This window comes from Carex rostrata, chromosome 18 (genome assembly GCF_964058835.1).
Source record: "Carex rostrata chromosome 18, lpCarRost1.2, whole genome shotgun sequence".
NCBI classification, from domain to species: Eukaryota; Viridiplantae; Streptophyta; class Magnoliopsida; order Poales; family Cyperaceae; genus Carex; species Carex rostrata.
The window spans coordinates 6,670,985-6,696,044 of record NC_135935.1 but is presented as its reverse complement, the minus strand read 5'-3'; the positions used below and the strand labels follow the sequence as shown (position 1 = coordinate 6,696,044).

Below are 25,060 nucleotides of genomic sequence, written 5' to 3'. Positions count from 1 at the left end.
AAAATTATAAATTTTACATGTAAACGCACAACTAATGAAGTAGATCGGTTTGAACGGTTTGGATTCACCATTTGAACTCGATTTGATAGGTTTTAGAGTTAGTATTATATAGACTGAAATGACACTCATGTTATATTAGCCATACAGTATGGCCCATACTCCAATTCGATATATATACTTAAGTTTGCCAAAAGTCGCTAAAGCAATTTGTAACTATATACAGATTTATTTTATATGAAACATCTACCATAACAAGTTAACAACAAATAGCAGCAATATCGATAATTTTTTTTTTTAAAGCTTGACTGATCACTGATGCAGCAATATTAATGAAAACTTATGAAGCAAAATTGTCATTCTTAAATTTGGTTAAAAATTAATTACGAGTCAAACATATTATTTATAATATTATAATTTTGCTAAGGTACTAAAGATATATGCTAACGCATCCAATTTTACCTTTTCATGTTTGCGCGGTCCATCCAAGCACCTTAATAAAATCTATATATCAAAATTTTGTAATATACCAATCTTAAGAAATTATAAATTTTCTATACTTTTTTCATATTGTAAAAGATAACCCTAAAATAATAAAACCAATATTTGCATATCCAATATTGTTATCTTTCAAAAAATTCGAAAAAAATAGAAAACCTAAAAATTATAAATTTTATTGAGATGCTGGAATCGACCATTCGGAAAAATATGATTTACTAAAAAATGATTTAAGCACGAAAAATATGAAAAGTTTATCATGTGCACTTTGTAGTTCTATGAAGTGTAACAAAATGCGGTCTATGCGGCCGCATATGCGTATGCGGTTTCAAACCGCATAGAAAATTAATATGCGGTTTCGCATATGCGGCCGTATATTCGGCCGCATAATTTTGACCGCATACCGCACATAATGCGCATATGATCCGCATATACTGCATATAATCTTCTTGTTGTGTATTCTTATATATGTATGTTGTTTTTATATTAGAGAATAATAAATATAAAATAGTTCTACAAACATGTGTATTTTTATTCCTGTTGTGAGATTATGTTTCCAAATATATATGAATTCTTATTTTAAAATCCGCATAAAAATCTGTACATGCGGTCGTATACCGTATATGCGGTATGCGGTGGCCTTCCGCATACCGCATAGAAATCGCATTTTATAACACTGGTTCTATGTACGAGTTTTCAGTTCAAATTTATTTATATTAAACTAAAACGAAAGAAAATTAAGGCGTATCACTATGGTGGACATGACTCCCAGGTCATGCGCAAAACCACGATGCAGATGTACTTAATTTTGAATTTTGTATAAATCAACGATGATATCAGAATTTTGAAATATTAAGGTGGTAACTAAAAAATTTTCAGGTAATTGTGTGTTTAAAATTATGTGAAATTGTATCCTTGAACTTTTGTAAATACGCAATCTCCTCAATTTCAAAAATCCAAATTAGGCTCCTCTTATCCTTGAATTATTTTCGGCATCTTTGTATTAATAGCAGCAGAGTAGAATGCGTAATGCGTTGTGTATTTCTCTTTTGGGGGTTTACTGAGATATTTTGAGATTTACAGGGGCATTAGCGAAAATTTTATCTATAGACTATACGCTGTTAAAAAAAATTTAACACAAGTTGACCTTTGTTGACTTTTGACATAAACCACAAACATGTCAGGCTGACAGCTATGTGAGAATAGTAGGCGGGTTTCCCGGAGGACCTTGCTCCTGTCCTGTGTGGATCCGGTCTACCATTATATTTATACACTCATAGGTAGATACTCATAGATGTGTGATAATGTATATGATTAGGGGCGGATTTAGAATTTCGTTAAGGAGGACAAAAATATATTGAATCTGATTTAAATAATTTATCGAATTTAAATTCATTAACTAATTGGGTACTCGATCAAAAAATAATGTTTTGACTTATATTTTTCAATGCTCTAACTTATAATTTCTGATTCTTCAACTTATAATTCTAATTACCAATCATATTTCAAGAAATTTATTTTGTTTTTAACACTAAATTTAGCCTGAAGTACAAATTAAACATTCAAAGGGGGGCAAAATAATTTCCAGAGGAGGACAAAGTCGATTGGTACTGATAAATCACCACTAAAACTCGAAATTCAAGGGAGACGGCTGCTGCCCCCTGGTCTACTCTGGATCCGCTCCTGTATATGATTGTTATAAGAGTTGATAAAACATATTGGTTGTAGTAGTTTAATATGGTAATTTTTAATAATGACTTTTCAAATTAAGTCAGAGTATCAAAAGTATTGATAAATTATATATTTAAATTATTTGATTAACAATAAAATTTAATCATTATTATGGACATAAAATGTATATTGTAAAGATTAAATTTCAATATTTAGTTTTTAAATTACAAATTATTTTTGACGATTGTCGACATTGTCAAATTAATTTATTGTTAACAAAGACTCATCTTCTTATAAATAATTTGCATCTTATCATTATTCCTGCAACATAAAATAGCTCTATTATTGTCTGGTTATATGGAACCTTGATAGACCGAGTCCATGCAAAACAATTTTGTGAATACATTGTCTGTTGCAACGATATCATCAAGCGTACATCACAGCTCATATGATCTCACATTTCAAGATAAAATTATTTATTCTGGCAAATTATATTTGTTTGAGTTTATGTCTCTACTAGTCTCTCCAACCCCATAATTTGTTTACCACTAACTATTGAATATTTGAACATATTTCTTTTTTAGAAGTAACAAATAACATGTGGTTCTCCGACATTTTTTATTAATATCTAACTTAAAATATAAAATTTCAAATATATCCAGAAACCAAAGTTTTTATTAAAAATACGCAAACCGTATTTTAATTCCTCGGTTTGAAATAAAAATTTCAAATCATAGAATTAGAATGCAGTTTGGGATTTTTTTTTTTTTTTGCACTATAAATATCTCATTTCTCTTTCATCCCTCTCAAACTCATCAGAATTGAAAGAAAGGAAGAGGAAGATAAAGAGAGAAAAAGAAGGCGATATTCGCATGATCAAAGTATCCTAAAAAAATAACTTAACTAATTGTAACATCTGATTATTTTTTTATTATTTTGTCCAAGTTCTTTTGAAAAAAAAAATAGCCACATGTGCATTATATGATAACAAAGTATATATTTTATCAATGATTTGAATAATAAATTTGAAAGTTCAAAATAACAAGTATACAAATTATGTAACACAAACAAGAGCACGTATTACACCATTGTCCAAATTTCTCATAATTTATGTTTTTCTGACAAAAATTCATGGAAATAATAATAATTTATGCTAATTTGATGCGTTAATTGCTAACATAATTGCTAGGATGTATTACTATTGTTAAATTAACAAATTTGCTTTATGATAAAATGTTTGTTCAATGACACATTGTCTAATTGATTGGCTCAAAATCTTTCTTGGTGCTCTCTCTCCAATAAAAAAGAAAGAGGCGCTGATGTAGACATAGAAAGAAATTTAATTCAATTGCACCAATATAGTAGATTAATTTCTAAAATTTTCATAATTATTTTTTTAACAATTAATTTCAATTGCTGGATTGGAGATGCTCTAAATAAAAATTTTAAATACGCTGAAAAGAATGAATTATGTACAGAATTGAAGAAATGAAAAGGTGGACAAAATTTTATAAACATAACTATAATTCCATCAATGCAGAATAACACAATTTAGCCATCTATCTACAAAATATATTATTAGAAATATTAGAAATACACGAGGGTTAAAACAGAAAAGTGTTAAAATAAACCAATACAAAGCTACGCAGCCAATTCTTACTCACACCAAGTCACCGAGCTCTCTCTCTCTCTTGCTCGCTCTCTGTCCATCTTCTCTCTCTCTCTTCAGCTGTCGTTTTCCCACTGAAGAATTCATGTCGGTAAGCTCCGATCTTTTTATCCTTCTATTTCCTCTTAATTTTGAGCTTTTAGACTGAAAATCTTGTTAGTCAGCTCTGTCAAATTATTGCTTTCAATTTTTATCTTAAAAACATTAAATAGCGTTCTTTTTGTTTGGTTTTTGATGAATTCTTCTCTTATTAGTGGGATCTTTTATGTAATTTTGGCACCAATTCTATGCTGCTCATATCCGATTAGTTCTACATTGAATGTGCTCTTTTTTTTTTCTTTTTTCTTTTGAAAGAGTATGTCTCTTGGTTCCAATTTTTGTTTGAATTTTGAAAAGTAAAATTGGGATTATCTGTGCTTATTGACTTCACTACATGGAGAGATTTAGGTTATACTTTTGTTTTGCGTTTTACCGTAATTGAAGTGTAACACAGATTCCTTTAATGAAATTAGATTATTTGCTCTTCTCTTCATCATGTTTTGTCCCAGAGTTAGGGTTTGCTTGGCTAATAGATTCGAAAATTTGAAATCCTGGTGTAGATTTAATTCTATTGTTGTTTTATATGAACTTCGGAGCTCCTTCCAGTATATAGTGGTGCTTGGGTTTTAGGATATCACCTTTTAATTTCCTGTGTGATATTATTTTACTCTACTTTAGTTTTGTGCATTGCTTGTTATATTGCTGACAACAGAAAGGGGAATAAATTATGATTTATTTAATTGAGACTGCAATCGGTGCTTTCTGTGTTTGTGCATAGTATTTTGTAAGAGACAATGTTCCAGTTAATGTCACTACCAGTATCTCATATGACCTGGTACCAACTGGGATTGGTAATTACTTGTGCTTTTTTAAATTGTTGTAGGAGAAGGCTGGAGGCCCATTACCAAAATTTGGGGAGTGGGATGTGAATGACCCAGCATCTGCTGAGGGCTTTACTGTAATTTTCAACAAAGCTAGGGATGAAAAAAAGACGGCTACCACTGCACCAGGATCTGATTCTCCATCGACGAAGGTGGACCCGGTCTACAAGGACAAGGATGCTCCATACAACACCACCGGCAAGTCTAGCTCGGTATAATTATTTCTTCTATTTATATCTATACTTTGATTAAATGATACTACAACAGTAAGTTATGCTTCGGTACTTTGTCCATAAACTAGCTATCTGCACCACAAAGTTAGGAGGTCAGTATGAGCTTAAGCTTACAACTGAGGGTTTCATGAGCTTAACCTCAAAAACCATCAGGGCTGTTTCAAACAACGATTTCGAACTGTTGATGATAATCTACTTGTCGAGCCAAGTGTTCACGTTGCCAAGTTTTTAATTTTTCCTAGTTCGTTTTGTATGAAGATCAAGAGGTTATCTTGATCTAATAGAAATGACTTCAACATATAGAAATTGGAACATATATGCTTGGCTCATCATTATTAAGGTCAACTGTTCAAATTTGTCGTTTGAATCCAATCTGATCATTTTTTTGGGTCAAGCTCACAAAAAAACCCTTGGTGAGCTCAAGCTAATAGTAGCTCTTCCCCTACAAAGTCTAAATGACTAGATCTGGCAATTACTTTTCATATATTTTGGGTGGCTGGAGGAGAATACATGCTTAGTAAACCAGAATAAATTATGCATTCATCAGTCTTGTGAGGTGACACAATCGTCATGCAAAATGTGAATAAATCCACTTAAGTCTGGCAATTCATTAGCCACAAAAAGGTGAAGCCTGGTCCTTTCACCAGTAACTGTCACAGTATTGGAAGTTAACTAAAAATTTGATTCGATAGCTATGTTGCCTTTATTGTCTAATAGTTCACTCAGATGAATTCAGTTCACCTTTGAGGTGTTTAGTGTAGACTGGGTATAATTGGTGATTGCTATCCATTGCTATTGTAAACATTTTCAAAGCCCTTTATCCCATATTCTTTTTTATATTTGCCGAAACACCAGTCCCGTTCTCATCGTTTCCCTCTAGTAAATGAGGAGAAAAGGAGGGTAGCTTGCTTAGATTAGTTCGTTTTGAAGAATTTGGCAAAAGATTGTTTGGTGATTTGTTGCATAGATTAGTATATTATAATTTTTGTGTTTTGGTTGAGACTAAATCATAAAATGTACACAATACATCTATAAATAGTTCACGACATAAAGTACCCTCATAGGGGCTGTGCTCTTTGGTCTAAATCTCTGCATTTTATTTGGAATAGAAATCACTACATTTCAGCACCGAACCAGCATATACCAAAGTTAAAGATTGCAATTCTTTGGTTGTAGTGATAAAATACCAGTTAACCTGACACCAAACTGATTATTATTGATGCCTGTAGTCAGAATGTATTATATGATCCTAGCCCTTCTTACCGCACCTAAAGTAGGTTCTTTGACCAAAATTGACAGTGCCCTACTGATATCATTATTAAATTATACTGTCAACCTCCGGAATCCCCCTGCCCCTGTCTGGTAAAAGCACCACTACTATAAGCACCACCAAATCTGATTTGGGTACTGTTATGCTTAAAAAAAATCTGCTTAGGCATGCGATATTGAATTTTTGTACCATGGTTCCTCTTGTAATGCAAATGAAACCCTCACACTCCGGTTGGATTTCATTTCTAGCTACCCCAACTTGTTTGGGACTAAAGGCTTGGTTGTTTTTGTGGTTCCTCTTGAAATGCATTAGTAGAATAAAATAGGATCTGATTTGCTATCATGCACGAGCAATTTTATTAAAAAATAGGTTTTTTTTTTTTTTTAGTCTTGCCTTACAACTATTTTACTTATTGTGCAGAAGAAGTGGTTTTGCTGTATGGGTTAATCTGATGCTCGGTTGTTCTTGGGCTTGTTTGTAATTTGGGAAGGAGTTGTGGATGTTTTTGTTAAAGGACATTTTATGGGAAGAACTATGTATTATCTATAATATATCCACAGTCAAAAAATTTCTTTATTGCCATGTTTCCTCGTGTATATGTACGTATAAGATTTATATATGCTTGATTTTTGCTTGTTTCTCCTTGAATTGGACTTATTATACTCTCCATTTTTGTTTTTTGGTTGCTTGCAAGTTGCAAGGAACCTTGCATTCAGTGATAATTTTTTGGGCGTCTGTGTCAGGATTCAACTATAGACACAACAATAAAGACAATAAAATGAGGAGGAAAAAAGAAATCAACAAAAGGTCAGCTTTGTTTTGGTTTTGGTTCATTTTTTCATCCATGCCCTCATAAAGCAAAAAAATTATCCCTATGATCTTAATTGAGTAACCAAAGAACCATATGAACAATCAATTATTACTTGTCAACATCCTAAATAGTATAAAACATAGGGTTACTGTTTCACACCACATATATAGCAGCTAGGGGTGTTCAAACGGTTCGGTTTAATCGGTTTTGGACCGAACCGAATTAGTTCGGTTTAAACGGTTCGGTTATTTCGGTTCGGTTTGAAAATTTTCAAAACCGAAATAACCGAACCGACCGAACTATCATATAATATGAATTTGATCGGAACCACCCCAGTTTATTTTTTAGTACTCCGGTTTATTTCTTAATCAATTGCTTTAAATACTTGGTTTATTTTTAAATAACTTAGTTTATTTCTTAATACTCCGGTTTATTTCTTAATATACTTCGGTTTATTATAAATCAATTGTTTTAAATAAAAAATAATAATATATTTCGGTTTGAACCGAACAAGCCGAAATAAAACTTCGGTTCGGTTGCAATGCTAATTTGGTTCGGTTCGGTTCGGTTCTATTTTTAAAACCGAATTATAACTTTGATTTGCCAAGTTCGGTTCGGTTTAACCGAACCGAACCGATGAACACCCCTAATAGCAGCTGGGGCATGAGATGTGGATAGGAAAACATAATGTTCACATTTTCAGGAGAGAGATCATATAATTTATGTTCTATCTTTTTCTGAGTGGTTTCTGAGTGGTCCCTGGAAAAAAAAAATTGTAAATGGCTTACGAATATGCAAAGTTACAAGCTTTCATTTTTGAATTTGGAGGGCTCTTTGCCTCTTATCTCTCCTGTATTTGTCCAGTACCACCTGGAACAGCGACTGGTTCGTTTCCCATCTCTAAAATTATAAATTTTACTGAAATTATTTAGTAAAGGAAAATTACAGAAGGAATCAAAGGAATCAAATAATAGTGTACTTTTTTTTTCTCACTTATATTTTAAGGTTATTAAAATGATAAAATGTAGTAAATTTTCTTTTTAATATAGAAAAAATTATATTTAAATTTGTGTGTATATATAAAAAGAGAATGGTTCAAATGCGCACCATGATTTTGTGCTCCAATATGCTCCACATCCTTTATCTCCGTTTTCAGAGTCCGAACAGTCGATCCGAACCGCTCAACATAATCTTCATAATAAAATATTCTTGGAGACCAAATTTTATATTTTTTAGAAACTTTTTACTTATTTTTTACATAGGTACAATATCACTTTTCCGGATAGTCCAAAATCTCCTTTAAAATAGTGATTTTGTATCTATCTAAAATAATAGTAAATAAATTCTAAATAATATAAAATTTGGTCTCCAAGCATATTTTATTATGAAGATTATGTTAAGCAGTTCAGATTGACTGTTCAGACTTTGAAAAAGGAGATAAAAGATGCGGAGCATATTGGAGCACAAAAATTATGGTGTATTTGAACCCTCCTCGTATAAAAAACCGGTGGGTCATTTATTGGACTTTGAAAAAGAAGATAAAAGATGCGGAGCATATTGGAGCACAAAAATTATGGTGTATTTGAACCCTCCTCGTATAAAAAACCGGTGGGTCATTTATTGAGTGATGTAAATAATAAAGAATTTTTTTTTTTTGGTATTATATAGGTTGCCAAATAATCAGTAAATTACACCAACATTAATATATCTAAATAAATAATAAGGAACACATCTGTAATTTAAACTTAAATTTTGACATCATTGAGTTAGTCACTACAATTTGTCAAACAAAATTAAATTGTCATTACAATTTCTTGGGTTACGGCCGGGTCAAATACGGATACCAACTTTTGACATCATTCTATATCTAAATAAAGAATGGTTTCGGTTGCCCTGTACATTCTTGCACGATTCCATAAATTGACCTGTGCCATTGCGATTTGTGGTAAATGAACAAGAATAATATGCTCAATTTGATAACCACAAGTTTCTCCTAAACCAAACTTCTTTCTCAATCTCACCTTCCCGTTGATACCTCCTTTCTCTTTATAAATACTAAACTTTATTAGACATGGTCCGCAGAGTACACTAATTGTTATGCTGATTCTTCAAGTTTACATTTTCATTTTTGTCAATAAAATTTTCCATTTATATCAAATATGTTGGCGGTGGTTTAGAATTTTTATTTTATTTGCATGAATATTTTTGTAACTCTGTGTACTAACGTAATGAGTGATCTAAGTCTTGAAATGCCTATTCCGGAATTAACATGGGAGTTAGGAACACTTAATAATAATTAATTTGAAATTATTGAGAACAAGTTTAAAAAAAATGCAAAATCTTATAATCAAAAGTTTATGAACATAGTTTTGCTTATTGCATACATATTATAATTTACAGTATTCTAGTCTTTTATTATACGGACGACTAAAAGTTTAATTCGTCAATAAATAGTAGCATTAACAGTAAACTTCACCATTTTATGCGTACATTTCTTCATCATTCAACTCATATCCCAGATTTACAAATATTTAAGTATTTATAGCTTATCCCTTCAAAGTCAAACAAAATTTAGGTCAGTAAACATGGATATTACATACAAAAAGGAGTAGTATTTTCTGTGTCGAGAACTTCATTTCTACGGCTTTTGTTGATGCTTTGTTTTCAGGTTGGGGTGTATCAGATGACATTGACAAATTAATCCAGAAAAAGTTTCAACAAAAGATATCCTGATTAGTGATTGCTATGGTAGAAAACATTGATTGCAGACATGGATTAGAATCCAAGATGAAATTATCATCCAGCTTGAATTAAGAAACAAATAAGGAACAAAAGCAAAAGACATCCAAGTTTTTTTACATCCTAGATGGCCCCCGCCATGCGCCCAGAATGTTTTGCGCATCGCTACTAGCTTGGGTATTGAATAAAAAAAAAAAGGAATATACAAAGGTCAAGGTAAAGATGAATACCCGTTAAATTGAAATAAAACCCCTAGAAACCATCATCTATTCCTGTTGAGTTGTCGTTTAATCTTCATTTACTATTTCCATTACACTGGTGACCATTACTGCATGAGCCATTCTCAAAAAGGTCCTTCCTTTTATGGATATTCGGTTTGCTGAGGCCCCAAATTCTGACAGTGTGGTCATCACTTGCTGATGCTAGCATGTATGGGTTTGTTGGATTCCAGCTCACACAATTTACTGTACCAGAGTGGCCTGCTAAGGTTTCTATCAGATCTCCGGTGGCTCTATGCCATATGTATACCTGCCAAGAAGAAGGGGAAACATTCGTGACCTAACATGATTAATGTACTGATAATTTTTTCAATTTGCTGTACTAGTTTGGATAGTTAATATTCTACAGATTTACTATTAATATATTGCCTTAAAAAATAAATATATTTTCTCTAAAAACTAAATATTCACTTTGTGATTGCTTCTCTGAGATCGTTTGAGAGCTCAAAGGAGACAAAAACATCAAAAAATGGCCAAATAACAGTAAAAACAAAGCACTAAAAGAACCTTGTAGTAATATGAGGTCCAAAACAACTACTGACTTCACAAGATTTAAGCTGCATTTGAACTTGCAAAGCTTCTAAAGAGGAGTAGAAACAATGGCAACAAATAGCTCGGTACTTAACAGTACCAGACGATACAGGTACACTTAAAACTAAAAAGCATATAATTATAAAGACATACCAATGAATCCTCGCTCCCGCTAGCAATGAACCCCTGCTCAGTCCCACCAAAACAGGACCTAATAACATGCCTAGCCCTTCTATGCCCTCTATACCTCATGATCAGACTTGGCATACCAGCATCCCCTATACACCACAAATGGATCTCCTCACACGCAAGATTGACCAAAAGAAACTTGCCATCTGATGAGAGGCAAAAACTCGTCACAATATCCTCCTCCTCTATAGATCTCTCGGTTTTTGTTTCTCTATCAGTCAATAAAATATTTTTTTCTTTGTTAAGACTGACAATCAATTGGCCGTCACTTGTGACGGCCAGGTCAGAGGTCTTGGTCTGTCGTTGACTCTTGACTGAGTCAACTTCCCTGCCATCAGGGCCCCATACAGAGAAGCTTTTGTCAGCGACCCCTGTGAAGATGTCCTTCCCATTAGGGAAGAAGCCACAAGAGATGAGGCCCAGTCCGGCCTTCTCATACACACGTAAGCACTTACCAGACCCTGTGTCCCAGAGCCTAACACACTCCTCCATGCCACATGTCAAGATCTGCTGGTCATCAGGGCTCCAGGAGACCACCATGACAGGTTGAGTATGACCCGTTAGCTCGTGCTTTATAGAGAGACGACCATCCGCATTAACCTAAAGAAGTACCAACATTAAAATGAATCAAATTAAATATTACATCTTTTTTTTTTTTCTGGTGTAGACAACTAAAATATCGTCCTGAAGTTCCAAGGTCAAGGACCGATTGATCGTGAAAAATTAAAATTAACAATTTGCATATCAATTCATTCTCAAGTTTGGATCCATTGAAAGGTCAAGGACCGATTAATCTTAAGAGGCTCATATACAATGAGTATATGATTTTGTACGAGAATTTGATGTTGTGGTTTTTGCATCATGATGTCACTAAAAAAAGAGCCTATGTTAAACAGAAGATTTATCTTATGCATGACAAAATTAGGGAAAAACTACAAACTCCCAAAAGAGAAGGAACACCAACAAAAGTAAGCTGCCATTTTGTACTTCAAAATGGCATAAAAGACTTTCTACTACTTGGGAGTATTATTTCTGCTTTTTCGCCTATTTTGATATATAACAGATCGATTAAGACAACATTATTGATGTATTAGCATACAGAACTATAACCTTTCTAGCACAAGCAAGATTTCAGTGGATGCATTACTAAGTTTCCCAAGAAAAATAAATTAATATAAATAAAATAAATACAAGAAAAACAGTGAGAATTACCTCCCAGATAAGAGCAGTGGCATCTTTAGAAGCAGAAGCTAAGTATTTTCCATTGTTAGAAAATTGGATATACCATACTTCATCTTTGTGTGCATCCATAACCTATATGGAGTACATTGAAATTCTACTACATTAATTAACACAATCGGAAAATAAATCAAATGCCCCCCAGTACCGACGTAGAATGCCAGTAGTTCAAATGAGTAAACTTGGGGCTTAGTTATGAATCCAGAATAAGTTTCCACCATTGAACATGAAAACAGAACAGTAGCTAATATGTCGGTACCTCTGAGGTCACGTACAAGAGTATATGCATCTCCTGCCCCATTGGAGGCTAAAATTTTGGGGTAATTTAAACAGACTAATATAGTTTATGTCTTAAAAAATATTCGTAAGGAGTATAATGCAGTCATTGATACTACCGGTATTTGTGAATACTGTCTGACAGGAATCCTTTACATGAAGTATTTGGAATATTTTGTGACACATAAAGCAAAACAACAACCTTGAAAAACTTTTAAAAAGTACCTGAACAGTGCGGCTTGGTATCTGCTCCTTTCCACACCAATGGTCCATATAAAGAGAAAGTGCCTTTCCATTAAAATTATGAAAATAGCATGCATCCTTTTGCACATTTAATGCTTGCTCCACCAGCTGCTCAAGTCTTCTCTCTGGCACCATTACACTGGGTGGGAAAATGCTCTGCAATTCTTCCAACACCCTTACCCTGCAGTTCTCCTTCACAAACCCTAATTCTGCAAATCGGGCTGGGCGCAGGATGCACCCTGTTAACTCATGGACCCGTTCTTTCTTCAACCCCAGTGGAGAGATATCTGATTGAAGAGTTCTCAGTGCCTCCAGGATATTCCCTTTCTCCAATAATTCAAAAAATTTCTGTTCTAGAATCACAAAGGCTGAAGATTTTACTATACTCTGTTCCAGACCAATTTTATGTAGAGTTTGGACGGAGCCATCCCAGTCTCCATTAAGTACTTGTTTCCTGAATAAATCAATCACAGGTTCATGTAATTGGATCCCGGATTCTTCCTCCAAAACCGAACCGCTTCTTTCATACCCAAGAGAGTACAAGGCCTTTGTTATAATTCGCACAAATTCATCCCTTTTTATGAAGCCTTTTGAACCAATAAGTGCTTGAGGGTGTGGCACAGGTCGGGCCATTGAAGCCCCAAATTCCAAAGAGGGATTTGGGGATTTGGTAGAGAGAGAGAGATCGTTAGTTAGAGAGAGAAAGCTAGAGTTTGTGCAGAACTGTAAAGAGGAGGGTTTAATTCGTTTTGACGGGGGCTCTTCTTCGTCTAATCCTCCCATGAAATGGCCTGATCAACCCATATATGGTCTTATATAGAGAAGATATGTAACTGGAGATGATTGTGGAAGTTTTGAAGCCAGGTTCTTTGAGCCCTGAAAATTGTCAGAAATAAAACAGTATTACAAGAAGATTCAGTTTCCAGTACCATACCAATAGAAGCTGATAACAAAAATATAATATATCTTGAAATTTATAGCAAGAACTGGAATCTTGTATTAGAATTAGTGTTCAAACTAGCGCTTGACTTAAAGAAGATGAGCTAACCAGAAATATTTGGTGTATTTCCAAATTCATCAAGGAAATAGTACAAAAAAAAATAAAAAAAATGATGGTACTATTTGGGCCATTCAATGAAGATAAATTATAGCATTTTAATCTATGGTGTGGCAATAAGGCTTATCGCTTGCAGAAAATAGCAGGAGGTAAGACTCAAAAGAGTGTTCTTGAAGAAGGAATAACTTTTCCACCCAAAAGTACATAGCTATATGATAAAAATTAACTTGAGTAGAGCCCTAATCCCTGATGAAACAAACCCCAGGACAATTTAGAATTGTAATGTCGGATTGGAGGCTTATTCCAATTAAAAGGATCACTTCATATCAATAAACCATTTATTGCCACAAATGAAGAGCTTGTCAAAATTGTATTTGCAAAAATTGATCAAACACGTATTCCCCCAAACATAAGAATCCCACTAGCAGCACCAATATCCATAAAAATGGTTCTACAGGAGCTTCAATTTATCTATTAGTGTGTCCTTACAGAATCTTGTTCTCTGATAAAATAAAGAGTTATTTAAACTTAATTCCTGAATTAAATAATGACACTGTAAAGGTATAATATTTCAAGTAATCCCAGACTTTCTTACGTAAACACTACCAAAGTTAAAATCCTAAGGTTTAATGGTATTATTAACCAATCGATGGTAAATATTATCAATTAATAATAGAGATTGTGAACTAGAATAGTGCAGGACCACAAAAAAATAGTAATTCGTCAGAAATAGGAAACAAGACTTCAATTAAAAGGCACCAGATCAACATCCGATCAAATCTGGACAAAAGCACACCGATCTGTACACAGTCAAAGCATCATAGTTAATTTCCCCAGATTAACGCCGATTCAAATGTCCAAGACAAATCAGCGACACCTGAGTCATGATTCGGTGGTTATAGGTCCCTAGTTTCTTGTTCTTAGATCCTTAGAGAAGTAGAAAAGGAAGGAGCTTCAGACCTTGCGAGAATCCAAAGGAGTATAATCCGTGAAAGCAAGATAAAGAGAGAAGGGTGGGAAAGCAAGCGGGTAAAGGACCCTGCACGCTAGATTATTGTTTATAGAGAGAGAGAGAGAGAGAGAGAGAGAGAGAGGGCTAGGTGTAGAGGAAACCGACTCAAAGAAAAGAAAGAAAAAGAAATGGGGAAATGGAGAGGGGAGGTGTGGTGTCTTCAGGATCTCTTCCTCTATCTGTCAGAACGGGTCGGTTTGAATTTTTATCGGGTTAACAGTGAAACTTATAACCGAACCCGTTACAAGAAGGCAAGAAAGAACCTGACAAGACATTCAGGATCGAACCGGTTCTCAAAAGCTCCAGAGTTCGGCATCGTAATTTGTCAAAATAATTGTCTACATAGTAGGCAAACGCAACTTTTTAACAATGTGGGATATATGATTCATGTGAATTATAGACTCAGTGATTGCGGATTCAAATCCAACGTGATGAATGAGATTGTCAATGAATTTCTCTGAATATATTTAGTGCGTGCTTTATCTGACGAATGAGATTGGAGTATTTTTTTTTTTGAGAAGTTTGGATTTTGTGAAGCATTTTCGATCCGAAATCTTTATATAAAGCCAATAGCGACTTCAGATTCCCACAGGGCTACGGGTGGCAAAAAAAAGCTCGCGGCTCGTGGTTCGATCATGATTCACATCTGATTCGTTCGTTAACAATTTGTTTGTTATTGGATCGAGCTGTTAACCAGCTTGCCACTAGCTCGGTCCAAAATTAACGAGTTCAAGCTAGAGCTAAGATTGCTCGCCAGCTCACGAGCTAGTTCGGCTAGACATCAACTTGTGAATTTGTATGAATTTGTGTGTATTTTATACTGTCTAGTTCGGTTCAGCTCGATTCAAAAAGTTTGTAGAATTCATTTCTTCTTAAAATAAGATACAGTCAGACCCAACGAGCTAGCTCGGATTGGCTTATTATGATTTCAAGCTTAGATTTTAGCTCGGATGCCCTAGGTCCAGCTCGCTCGGCTGTAGCTCAGTCTAGAAATAAGCTGAGCTAGGACTTAACTCGGACCAAACCAGCTTGCCACCCCTACACAGGGCCAGCCCCCCCTTTTTTTTTTTTCCTCTTTTCATATAAATTTATGACATTTATATTTGAGTAAGGCTACGGTGCTATGGGTTGCATAGAGGGCTAGGGTGCTACGACTCAATATTCGAGTTTTCAAAATCTTAACAGTCGATCCAAACCGCTCATCTTGTTCTCCATATTAATATGTGTTTGGAGATCAAATTTTACATTTTTTTTAAAATTTTTACTATTGTTTTAGATAGGTAGAAAATCAAATATCTGAATGGTGCAGAATTTTTTAGATCAAGTGATTTTCTACCTATCTAAAAAAATAGTAAATTTTTTTCAAAAAATATAAATTTTGGTCTCCAAATAAATATTAATATGGATAACAAGATGAACGATTCGAATTGACCGTTAGAATTTTGAAAACTTTAATATTGAATCGTAGCACCGTAGCCCTCTATGCAACTCATAGCACCGTAGCCTTACTCTTTCTATTTCGTGGGAAAAACATTTTTATAATTTCTTTGGGGCTCTATTATATGGATTTAGATTTTACTCTGGCGACATTTTCTATCTTTCGCAAATTTATTGGGAAAAAAAAGTTGATCGGATCCAACCCCTTGTTTTGCGTGCGAACTGAGATTCCTCGATAATTCATCGATCTGAATGTATTTTATAATGAGTTAGGCTAATATGACACTAGTGTTATATCAAACTAAATAACACCACATCTTAAACTCTTAGATCTGTTTTAAGATTCGTACTATCCGCTTTTATTGTTCAAGCACTTCATTTTGTACGAATCTTAAAGCAGATCTAAGAGTTTAAGATGTAGTGTTATTTAGTTTGATATAACACTAGTGTCATATTAGCCTACCTCTTTTATAATTGGTACACATTACAAATTATATATTTATACATGCATAGGTAACTACGCGAACAATTGACGTGTATCAATGAGTGATTTTTCGCTTAAAACCCCACTTAAACTAAAAAGTAGTAAAATATTTAAAAGAAAAAAAAATCGATGATTTATTATCTTCTATATGTTAAAATTAAAATAACCATTGAACTTTTAGTTTAGGACTAATTAAGGATGATAGAGAAGGGAAAATTTAGTGTTTTCTCTTGTAGAAGTTATTTTTTCAATTTTTTTTTTTTTTTTTTTTTTTTTTTTTTGAGTAATGCCCGTAGGCTCCAATTCTACCCTCATGTCCCTCCCGTAGGGGGACTACGTCTTTACCAACTGTCCCGTGCAGTGGTGGCTTTTTTTTTTTTCCAGTTATCTTAGTTGTAGGCTTGTCGTTGGTGATTGACATAAATAGATGTTTAATATCTCTTTCTCTTATCTACTAACGATTTTTATATTAAAAGATAAAATTTCGAATTGAATATTAACCATCAAATCAAATAATATCTTTCTTGATATACATCTTTTGATTTTTTTGTTTGTCGAATTTATTCAGGCACATACTCGCCACATGTATTCGCTGGCGCTTCTCCAGTGCTTTGTATCTCACATAATCTACGCTCTCCTCTTTTCCTATTTTTTAAAAAAAAATTTCCTTAACTCTCTTATTTGATTGTCAAATACTAGATTTTTTGATTGGTCGTGATTTATTTTCTTTTTAAAAATGTTATTTAATGAACTTTTGAATTAATTGATAATTTATCGATAATTAATCGGTCATGTCTTCATTTCTTTTCATTTTTTAATTGATTTTTATTTTATATCCTAATTAGTTACTTATAATTAATTGTTACACAGCTTGTTGTATTGATACGGGTAAGACTTATTTTAATCTAATTAAAATTGTTAGTTCGAATGAAACTTTAATTTAATTTTATTTAACTAAATATAATAAAGTCTTTGTTTCTATACTCTAATATTTGTTTTCTCTCTAATAAATATAAAGTGTACAGTGTAGCTACTAATATGTCTTCAATTTGCACTAAATTAATAATATTTCTCATCAACTTTATTATACTAATTAACTTTTTATTTATAATTTGAATTTAAAATTAATCTATCTTAATATTATTTATGAATGTTATTGAATAATTAACTATTTATAATAATATATTATTTTATATAAAAAATAGTTTATTCTCATGTAATATATTCTGTTACAACGCAGTCAATGATCGCAATAAAAAAATGGAAGCACCGATTCATCAATATGAAAAGCTTACTTGATCCAAGAAAAAAAAAAGAATAATACTCTTCAAAACTTCAAAATTACGTATTTCTCCCTCTAAATTTTAAAATTATATATTTTCTAAATTTCAAAAACTCACAAATCTATTCATTTTATTATCTTTTATATTAAAATACATTCTAAATTTATAAAATATCAATTATATTCTTTTATTAAATTTATTAAATGCATAAAACGCCCATTTGCATAATTAATCGAATTCCCCCGTTTCCTCTATTTTTCTCTTTCACATTTTCGCCAGAAATGAAACGGGTCCCACTGCCCCACCTCCTCTCACGCCGCCGCTTCTCCACCTCCTCCACGGTGGAGACAGGATTCAGTAGACCGGAGTTCGGGCGAGAGAGGTTGGTGGGGACAGTGCAGCCCTACGATCGCCACGTGTTCCTCCACTATGGATTGCCCACCACGTGGCATTCTCACGTGGAGGCTGAGGGGGGACTGCCCAGGAGCCTTTCTTTGGCGATCAAGGCTCGCCAAGGAGAAATGAAGAAAAAGGTTTGCTTCGTCTTCACTGGAGATTTATGCATAACCCAATTCATAAAAGTGTTATTTTTTGTTTTATTTTTGATCTGTCATGGAGAAATCAAAGCTCCTATTCTGTAAACTTCAATGCCAAAATCTTTTGCAAACTAAACCAATTATATAATTTTTTTCTATTTATTTCACACCGCTTTATTAGATAGATGGTCATGCAGGGTGGATCCAGGATTTTTGCCGGGGAGGGGTAAGAAAATAACGAATTGGATTTGAATAGTTAATCGGATTCAAACTCATTAGCTAATCGGGTATTAGATAAAAAAATAATGCTCTAATTTATAATTTTCAATGCTCTGACTTTGTAATTTTCAATACTTTTGACTTCTAATCCTAATTACCAATTAGAATTCAAGAAATTTATCATAATTTTAACACTAAATTTAACATTAATTACAAGCCAAAAGTCCAGAGGGGGCAAAGTTGAACCGAACCTATAAATTTATATAAAACTTCAAAATCCAAAGAGGGGCCGACTACACTGGGTCCGCCCCTGTGGTCATGAGTTTACAAAACTATGTTGTTCCAGACTCGGTTAACCATACATGGAGGGGCAGATGGTGCTTCATCAACATCAAGTGGTGATATTTTGATCTTTCCTGACATGACAAGATACAGGTACTAATCATCTTCCCAGGTGATATCAAAATTTTCCTTTTCTATGTAATTAAATTATTGCTTAGTTGATATTACTAGGGAATAATTGGGTTTTAAAAATGTAGGTCTGGTCTAAAAATGGCATTTTGATTAGAATGATACTATGGTAGTCAGCTCTGCTGTTCCTCTGACCCGTAAGAGACTGTAAGAATATCATCGTTACTCCGTAACTTTTTCAATCATAGAATTTGGATAAAATGTTAAGGTGAAGAGCATATTTGTGTGGTACAATGCCTGTCAGGTCCGGTTTGACCCACCATTGTTGACCCTACCCTCAGTTACGTTTATGGTTACTGACACTCTCTTTTATTTTTGGGTAAATTTTGGTGGGAGATCACTAAACTTTGCTCTTTGTCACGAATTGGTCACTCGAGTTTGATTTGTCCCCCCGAAGCCACCAAACTTTTTATTTGTTCCGATTAAGTCACTCCGTCATTTTTTCCATCCAAAAAGTTAGGAATGACACATGGATGTTCAAGTCATCATTTTTGAAAATTATTAAATCCTTTGACTTATTTGGGTACAATTTGGGAACACCATTCTATTCCCACCTTTTCCCTCTTCCTTTTTCTTTTCCTCTTCTTCTTTCTCTTCGAGACTCTTGGTTTTCACATGCAAGTTAACCATCAACTTATATCTCGGATTGATCTTTAGTTATCAGTTTCTTACAAAGTCATATATTCAACTATATTCTCTATGATATTAATATTAGTTTCAATTTATGAAAAGTTTGTGATGATAGGACATTGACCGATCCCTAAATGGGGGTGGAATCAATGGTTCGAGTTTTCATTTTGGGTACATCTTTTTACTTCTCGTTAAATATAACTTTTGTTGGTAGAATGCTTGCCAGTGCAATAAGATTAGTCCATCTTGTTTGGGACTAAAGGCTTGGTTGTTGTATAGAAGAAGGGGCTCGTCTCAGGTTTTAATACATAGTAGTGACTAGTGAGATTAAGGATGAGACGAAAAATATTTATTTCACGCACCTGTTTATTAGTTTAGGATTTTACAGTGAGATACGAAGAGGAAAACCGAAGTCTGAAAGAGAAAGAAGGAAAGAAAAAAGGAACTAGGAAGAGGGGAAGGGTGGGAATAGAATGGTGTTCCCAAATTGTACCCAAATAAGTCAAAGGATTTAATAATTTTCAAAAATAATGAGTTGGACGTCCACAATTATTCCGTTAACTTTTTGGATGGAAAAAGTGATGGAGTGACTTAATCGGAACAAATAAGAAGTTCGATGACTTCCGGAGAACAAATCAAACTTGAGTGACCAATTCGTGACAAAGAGAAAAGTTGAGGGACCTCCCATAAAATTTACACTTTATTTTTTTTTTTCTTCAAAAGGAATTTATCAAACCTACATGTTGATGATTTTGTGGAAGAGGTGCTTGTCAAAGAGGCCAACTGGCAATCCAGTTCAATGCAAATCCTAAATGGGTCTTACATATTTGTCTGTTCTCATGGAACCCGTGACCAGAGGTGTGGCTTTTGCGGGACTGCTCTAGTGAACAAATTTGAAGAAGATATAGCTGCACTTGGTCTAGTGGACAAAGTCTACGTAAGCCCATGTTCACACATTGGTGGCCATAAATACGCAGGCAATGTTATTATATATGACTCCAGTTTTAATGGAGAGTCAACTGGTCATTGGTAAGAGAGAACAAGTTATGCTAATTTAACTGTTTACCTCTTAGAGTACCTGATACTGTCATGCTGTAACTACCATTGTGAAGAAAGAAAGTTAAAAGTCTATTGTTTGTATGACCCATGGGTCCTTTTCGTAGTGAATGTGAAAGAATGGTCTGGTATTATTAGCATGCTGCCTGGTACTGACTTGAGAAAGAATGGTCTGGTATTGCTAGCACCAGATGTGACTTGTGCCCTTTTGGCTTTTTTAACAATGAACATGGCGATTGGCGAACAATTCTAAGATCTCTACATTTCTTTATATGTACCAAGAATATTTCATACTTTCTGCAGGATACTGAAAATTTTGGTCCAAAGTAATATTTCTACTTATGGCATTGAACAAATGAATCATCCCTATTTTGCTACTGATTTTGTTTTTACCCATAACACAATGGCTAAAGTTTTCTATTGTCTTGTTTAAGGTATGGATATGTATCCCCAGGTGATGTACCTGTTCTTTTAGAGCAACATGTCAGGGGAGGCAAGATTGTTGAAAAACTTTGGAGGTAATTAAATCACAATCTTTTTCAAGAACTAACAATCTTTTCCAAGGTAATACAAGAACGACCTGAGAACTGATGCAACTATAAATCTTATAAATCACACGGTATTGGCCATCTGGCCCCATTCATATGTTAGAGAATTTGTTCAGTTCATCTATACAAAATACCTTTACAAAGGTTCAAAGTTCCTTATCTACAATTAGAGAACCACTGCTCTAAAAAGGTTTGTTATCTTTAGTGGGAAAAAAAAACTTTTAGTAGTTGCAAAGAAGTTGATACCTACTAATCTATGTGAGGTAGTATACAAATTTGAAACTTCAAGTATACGTGCATAAAATCTGAAATTTAATGGGGTATGGGTGCAAAGTTCATCTCAGTTGACTAAATGCCAGATAAACAAAAAACAGGGGTCAGATGGGTTTGTCTCGAGAGGAGCAGAAGAAAGCCCAAGAGCTTAGGCTTCAGTTAGGTTCTGAAATTGCTTCGAGAAAACACGGATAAAGGTTTTGTTTTTTCTTTTCATATGATAAAAAATAGGGGTGTACAAAAAAAACTCATGACTCATAACTCGTTCGGAATCAATTCGGATTCAACTCGTCAACAACTCGAGTTGAAACTGACTCGAGTTCATTGACTCGGCTGTCTCATGAGTTAAATTCAAGTTGCCCCCAACTCGTTTTGGAATCAGCTCGGTTGACTCATTGACTTGCTAAACTGTAATATTTTGCTCGACTTTGTACTATTTAGTAATTTGATAAACTTTGTACTATTTAATTATGTATTTACTACTGCTTCATTATGTAAAGTTTTAAATCGTGTACTATTTTGATAAATTATGTACTATCTACGAGTCACAAGTCATGAGTCGACTCGAGTTATTTGCGAGTTGAATCCAAGTTAAGATTTCTGACTTAAAACTAGATTAGCAATTTGGACTCAACTTGGCTCATGAGTTCATGAGTTGAATCCAAGTTGCTCTCAACTTGGACTCAACTCGGCTAATGAGTAGCCCTAATAAAAAATGATAGTGCATGTACCTCTTTTTTATTTTTCTCCCAACTAAATCATCGTGTACACCATTGCAAATAAGAACAGTCGTACTCTTACAAAACATGGAAATAACATAGAAACCGTAGAGAGCAAGAATCACACAACACTGCTCAAGAGATTGTTTTCATTTTCGTATATTGAACCGCTCTTACGTCTGCTTTATTATAAAGCAACACAAGGGCATTATCAAAACGAAGAAGGAAAAGAAGAGGAGCTTCCAAAGACATAACTCTGGGGTTCACCATTCTCGTCATTTTCTTTCTATAAATCCAGAATGATATGAAAAATTAACATTTGTGTAAAGAAAAAACGTTGATAAAACAATATAGTATTTTATAAAATAAGCTCGACTCTTGACTTAGCCATCCCATGTAATATAGCACATGCAAAAAGATGGTTAAATTTAGGCATTTTTAACAGATGAAAGTGCTGGGAAATATATAAAAATTCTAGTGAGTTTATTCTGATGCCACTTGTTTTTGTATAAATATGCAGTCTAAATAGTTTGTATGCAAATTGTATCTTTATCTTGTTTGAGACACTCAATATTACTAAATACATGAGATTTTGCCACACACGGGTGTTCGGTTTGGTTTGGTTCGTGGGAAATCGAACTAGGCAAATCAAAGTTTTATTTCAGTTTCAAAAATAGAACCGAACCGAAATGTTTTAGCCTCTCAATCGAACCGAACTGAATTAAAGTTTTACTTCGGTTTGAACCGAAATTTGATTGCACAAGCCACACCACATAATAACTAGAAATTCAGAAAACCAGAAGAACGAGTAGAAAAATTAACACAAAAATCAAGTATTAAAAATAGAAATCCTGAAAACCACGTAATAACAGACTTAGCAAGAAATTTAGAAAACCATCTCGCTAATGACATCATCGCTTTGTTCATTTCCAGAAAACCCAGTACAAAAATTAACAGGTTAAAAGAATCATCATAACCCATTATATGTTTATCCGATCCGTATCATCTCACTAATTACCAAGGTTCTAAATAGCGTTTATAGCGGCATAGCGGGGAGACCAAAAAAAAAAAAGCTTTAGCGAATAGCGCAGCTATAGCGAAAGCTATCATAAATAGCGATTGTTTTATTTCAAAAATTATATTTTATATTTCTAACATGTCTCATCAAGAAAGAAAAACATCAAATTGATTAAGAAATTCTAATATTTATATTGAACTAATACAAAGTTCAAATTGTCATTCAAAATATCCCTAATTAAAAAACTATCAATATATTTTATATTCAAAATATACCACTACCATATATTAATGCCTGATACAAAATTTAATTGATATAGCGGTATAGCCCGCACATGTTCCATTGTATTGATATAGCTTGATAAAGTAAAAAAAAACCCATCTGGACATTAAGGCCCATTAAAATTGTAAAATCATAAGCCCGTGTAGCATAGCGGACCGCTATTTCCGCTACGCGCTACACGCTATAGCGGACAGCTATTAACACTATAGCGGCTGTAGCTCGATTAGCGCAGTTTTACCCCGTAGCTGTAGGGATTTCATGTGTATGCCTATGTGGTGAGAATTTAAAATTTTTTCTATCACCACTTGACTCAATACACAAATGACGTTATTTATATGACAATAGCAAACAAGAAACTTCTTAATAGTTTCATTAAACACCTAATGTGTACTAAATAAAAATAAATAAATTTATTCATTTCTTATACAAGAGGAGATGATAATTTATACCTAAAGAGATTGTCAAATCTCTTGATTAGAGGGAAGTCGATTTCCCTTCTAGATCTCTTGGAAACAACCTCTTCGATTGAAGCGCCTCTCCACCTCTTGGTTCACCTTGAACCTAAACAACAAACTAGCACACCTCTTAGATAGATGGATGTGAAGTTTAGAGCTTAGATCCAACCACCTAGCAAGAAGAGATGAGAGATGAGAGCCTCCCTTTAAAGTTTCGGCCAAAGGAAGGGAAAAACGTGGCTGCTCAAAGGGGCTGATTTTGGCAAGTGTTATAGGTAGAAAATTAGCTTGTTTTTCTCCCAAATGAGCCCCCTTAAATAGGCAAGGGTTAGGACAACCCTTTGTGTAAGGTTTGAATCAATTACACAAATGCCACTAGCCTTGTTTAGCCATCTCATGCTCTCTTTAATCTTATCTTATGGTTGGTTCAATAAATTAATTTATGAACAAATAATATTATTCATATTATTCTATTATACAATATTTATATTATTCTTATAATGTATTCAAACATTATACCAAATAATATTTGCATAACTTCATAAATTTATTTATGGTCTAAGCATGTCATATTATGACATTTTATTTTAGCATTTCATCACATGTATTTTATCTTATACATCATTATGAAATGTAAAATACTTGTTGTTTCTCTTCAGTTGGTGTGACCGTATAGATGATCTATGTCATCTTGGCAATAATATAAAACTTTATATTATTGACTATAAGAGGTTCTATCATTACATTATAGTTATCCAAACGACATAGTAATTATTTACTCAATCCACTAATTTTGTGTCTATCCTTGTCACATGATATTATGAATAATATGCAAAATAGGATCGTGTCATTTTTGCATTATATTCGTTTTCTTGGTCTCTCAAGTGAATTATAATTATAACTACATCAGTTATATTGCATGCGATATAATTCCACTTTACCAAGGGGCCCAGTAATATCATAACTCAAATTGAGGGACAATGATAATATTAACATATAGATTTCTCCCGCACAAG

The 25,060-nt window shown here is 33.7% G+C and overlaps 3 protein-coding genes across 6 annotated transcripts; 2 read left to right on the top strand and 1 right to left on the bottom strand.

Moving 5' to 3' along the window:
* Positions 1-3,793: 3,793 nt before the first annotated feature.
* LOC144569718 (protein NOI4-like) lies at positions 3,794-6,906 on the top strand. Of its 2 annotated transcripts, none has more exons than XM_078320182.1 (3): positions 3,794-3,926; positions 4,758-4,967; positions 6,679-6,906. In XM_078320182.1, exons 1-3 carry the CDS (start codon positions 3,921-3,923, stop codon positions 6,703-6,705), a joined length of 243 nt encoding a protein of 80 aa, XP_078176308.1. In that variant the 5' UTR covers positions 3,794-3,920; the 3' UTR covers positions 6,706-6,906. The 2 variants fall into 2 exon arrangements, with proteins under 2 accessions (XP_078176308.1, XP_078176309.1); XM_078320183.1 differs by having other exon boundaries at positions 3,813-3,926; positions 6,682-6,906.
* A 2,938-nt stretch (positions 6,907-9,844) lies between these two features.
* LOC144569708 (transducin family protein / WD-40 repeat family protein) lies at positions 9,845-14,795 on the bottom strand. Of its 2 annotated transcripts, none has more exons than XM_078320165.1 (5): positions 14,381-14,795; positions 12,547-13,440; positions 12,019-12,120; positions 10,771-11,406; positions 9,845-10,336 (listed from the first exon to the last, which is right to left on the bottom strand). In XM_078320165.1, exons 2-5 carry the CDS (start codon positions 13,345-13,347, stop codon positions 10,103-10,105), a joined length of 1,773 nt encoding a protein of 590 aa, XP_078176291.1. In that variant the 5' UTR covers positions 13,348-13,440; positions 14,381-14,795; the 3' UTR covers positions 9,845-10,102. The 2 variants fall into 2 exon arrangements, with proteins under 2 accessions (XP_078176291.1, XP_078176290.1); XM_078320164.1 differs by having other exon boundaries at positions 14,582-14,795.
* Positions 14,796-18,077: 3,282 nt separating this feature from the next.
* Positions 18,078-22,634, top strand: LOC144569878 (altered inheritance of mitochondria protein 32-like). 2 transcript variants are annotated; one of them, XM_078320361.1, is made up of 6 exons: positions 18,078-18,370; positions 18,939-19,027; positions 20,417-20,722; positions 21,184-21,267; positions 21,672-21,767; positions 22,485-22,634. In XM_078320361.1, exons 1-5 carry the CDS (start codon positions 18,119-18,121, stop codon positions 21,763-21,765), a joined length of 825 nt encoding a protein of 274 aa, XP_078176487.1. In that variant the 5' UTR covers positions 18,078-18,118; the 3' UTR covers positions 21,766-21,767; positions 22,485-22,634. The 2 variants fall into 2 exon arrangements, with proteins under 2 accessions (XP_078176487.1, XP_078176486.1); XM_078320360.1 differs by lacking the exon at positions 22,485-22,634 and having other exon boundaries at positions 21,672-22,088.
* The last annotated feature ends 2,426 nt before the right edge of the window (positions 22,635-25,060 follow it).

What these genes read in the sequence shown, in the direction of transcription:
- LOC144569718 (XM_078320182.1), top strand. An exon ending in CCACCGGCAAGTCTAGCTCG is followed by an intron (nt 4,968 to 6,678) that starts GTATAATTATTT and finishes CTTATTGTGCAG; the next exon opens with AAGAAGTGGTTTTGCTGTAT.
- LOC144569708 (XM_078320165.1), bottom strand. Translation starts at nt 13,347, where the DNA reads ATGGGAGGATTAGACGAAGAAGAGCCCCCGTCAAAACGAATTAAACCC. An exon ending in CCACTGCTCTTATCTGGGAG is followed by an intron (nt 11,407 to 12,018) that starts GTAATTCTCACT and finishes GTACTTCTTTAG; the next exon opens with GTTAATGCGGATGGTCGTCT. An exon ending in GCGGGAGCGAGGATTCATTG is followed by an intron (nt 10,337 to 10,770) that starts GTATGTCTTTAT and finishes TCTTCTTGGCAG; the next exon opens with GTATACATATGGCATAGAGC.
- LOC144569878 (XM_078320361.1), top strand. Translation starts at nt 18,119, where the DNA reads ATGAAACGGGTCCCACTGCCCCACCTCCTCTCACGCCGCCGCTTCTCC. An exon ending in GGAGAGTCAACTGGTCATTG is followed by an intron (nt 20,723 to 21,183) that starts GTAAGAGAGAAC and finishes GTCTTGTTTAAG; the next exon opens with GTATGGATATGTATCCCCAG. An exon ending in ATTGTTGAAAAACTTTGGAG is followed by an intron (nt 21,268 to 21,671) that starts GTAATTAAATCA and finishes AACAAAAAACAG; the next exon opens with GGGTCAGATGGGTTTGTCTC.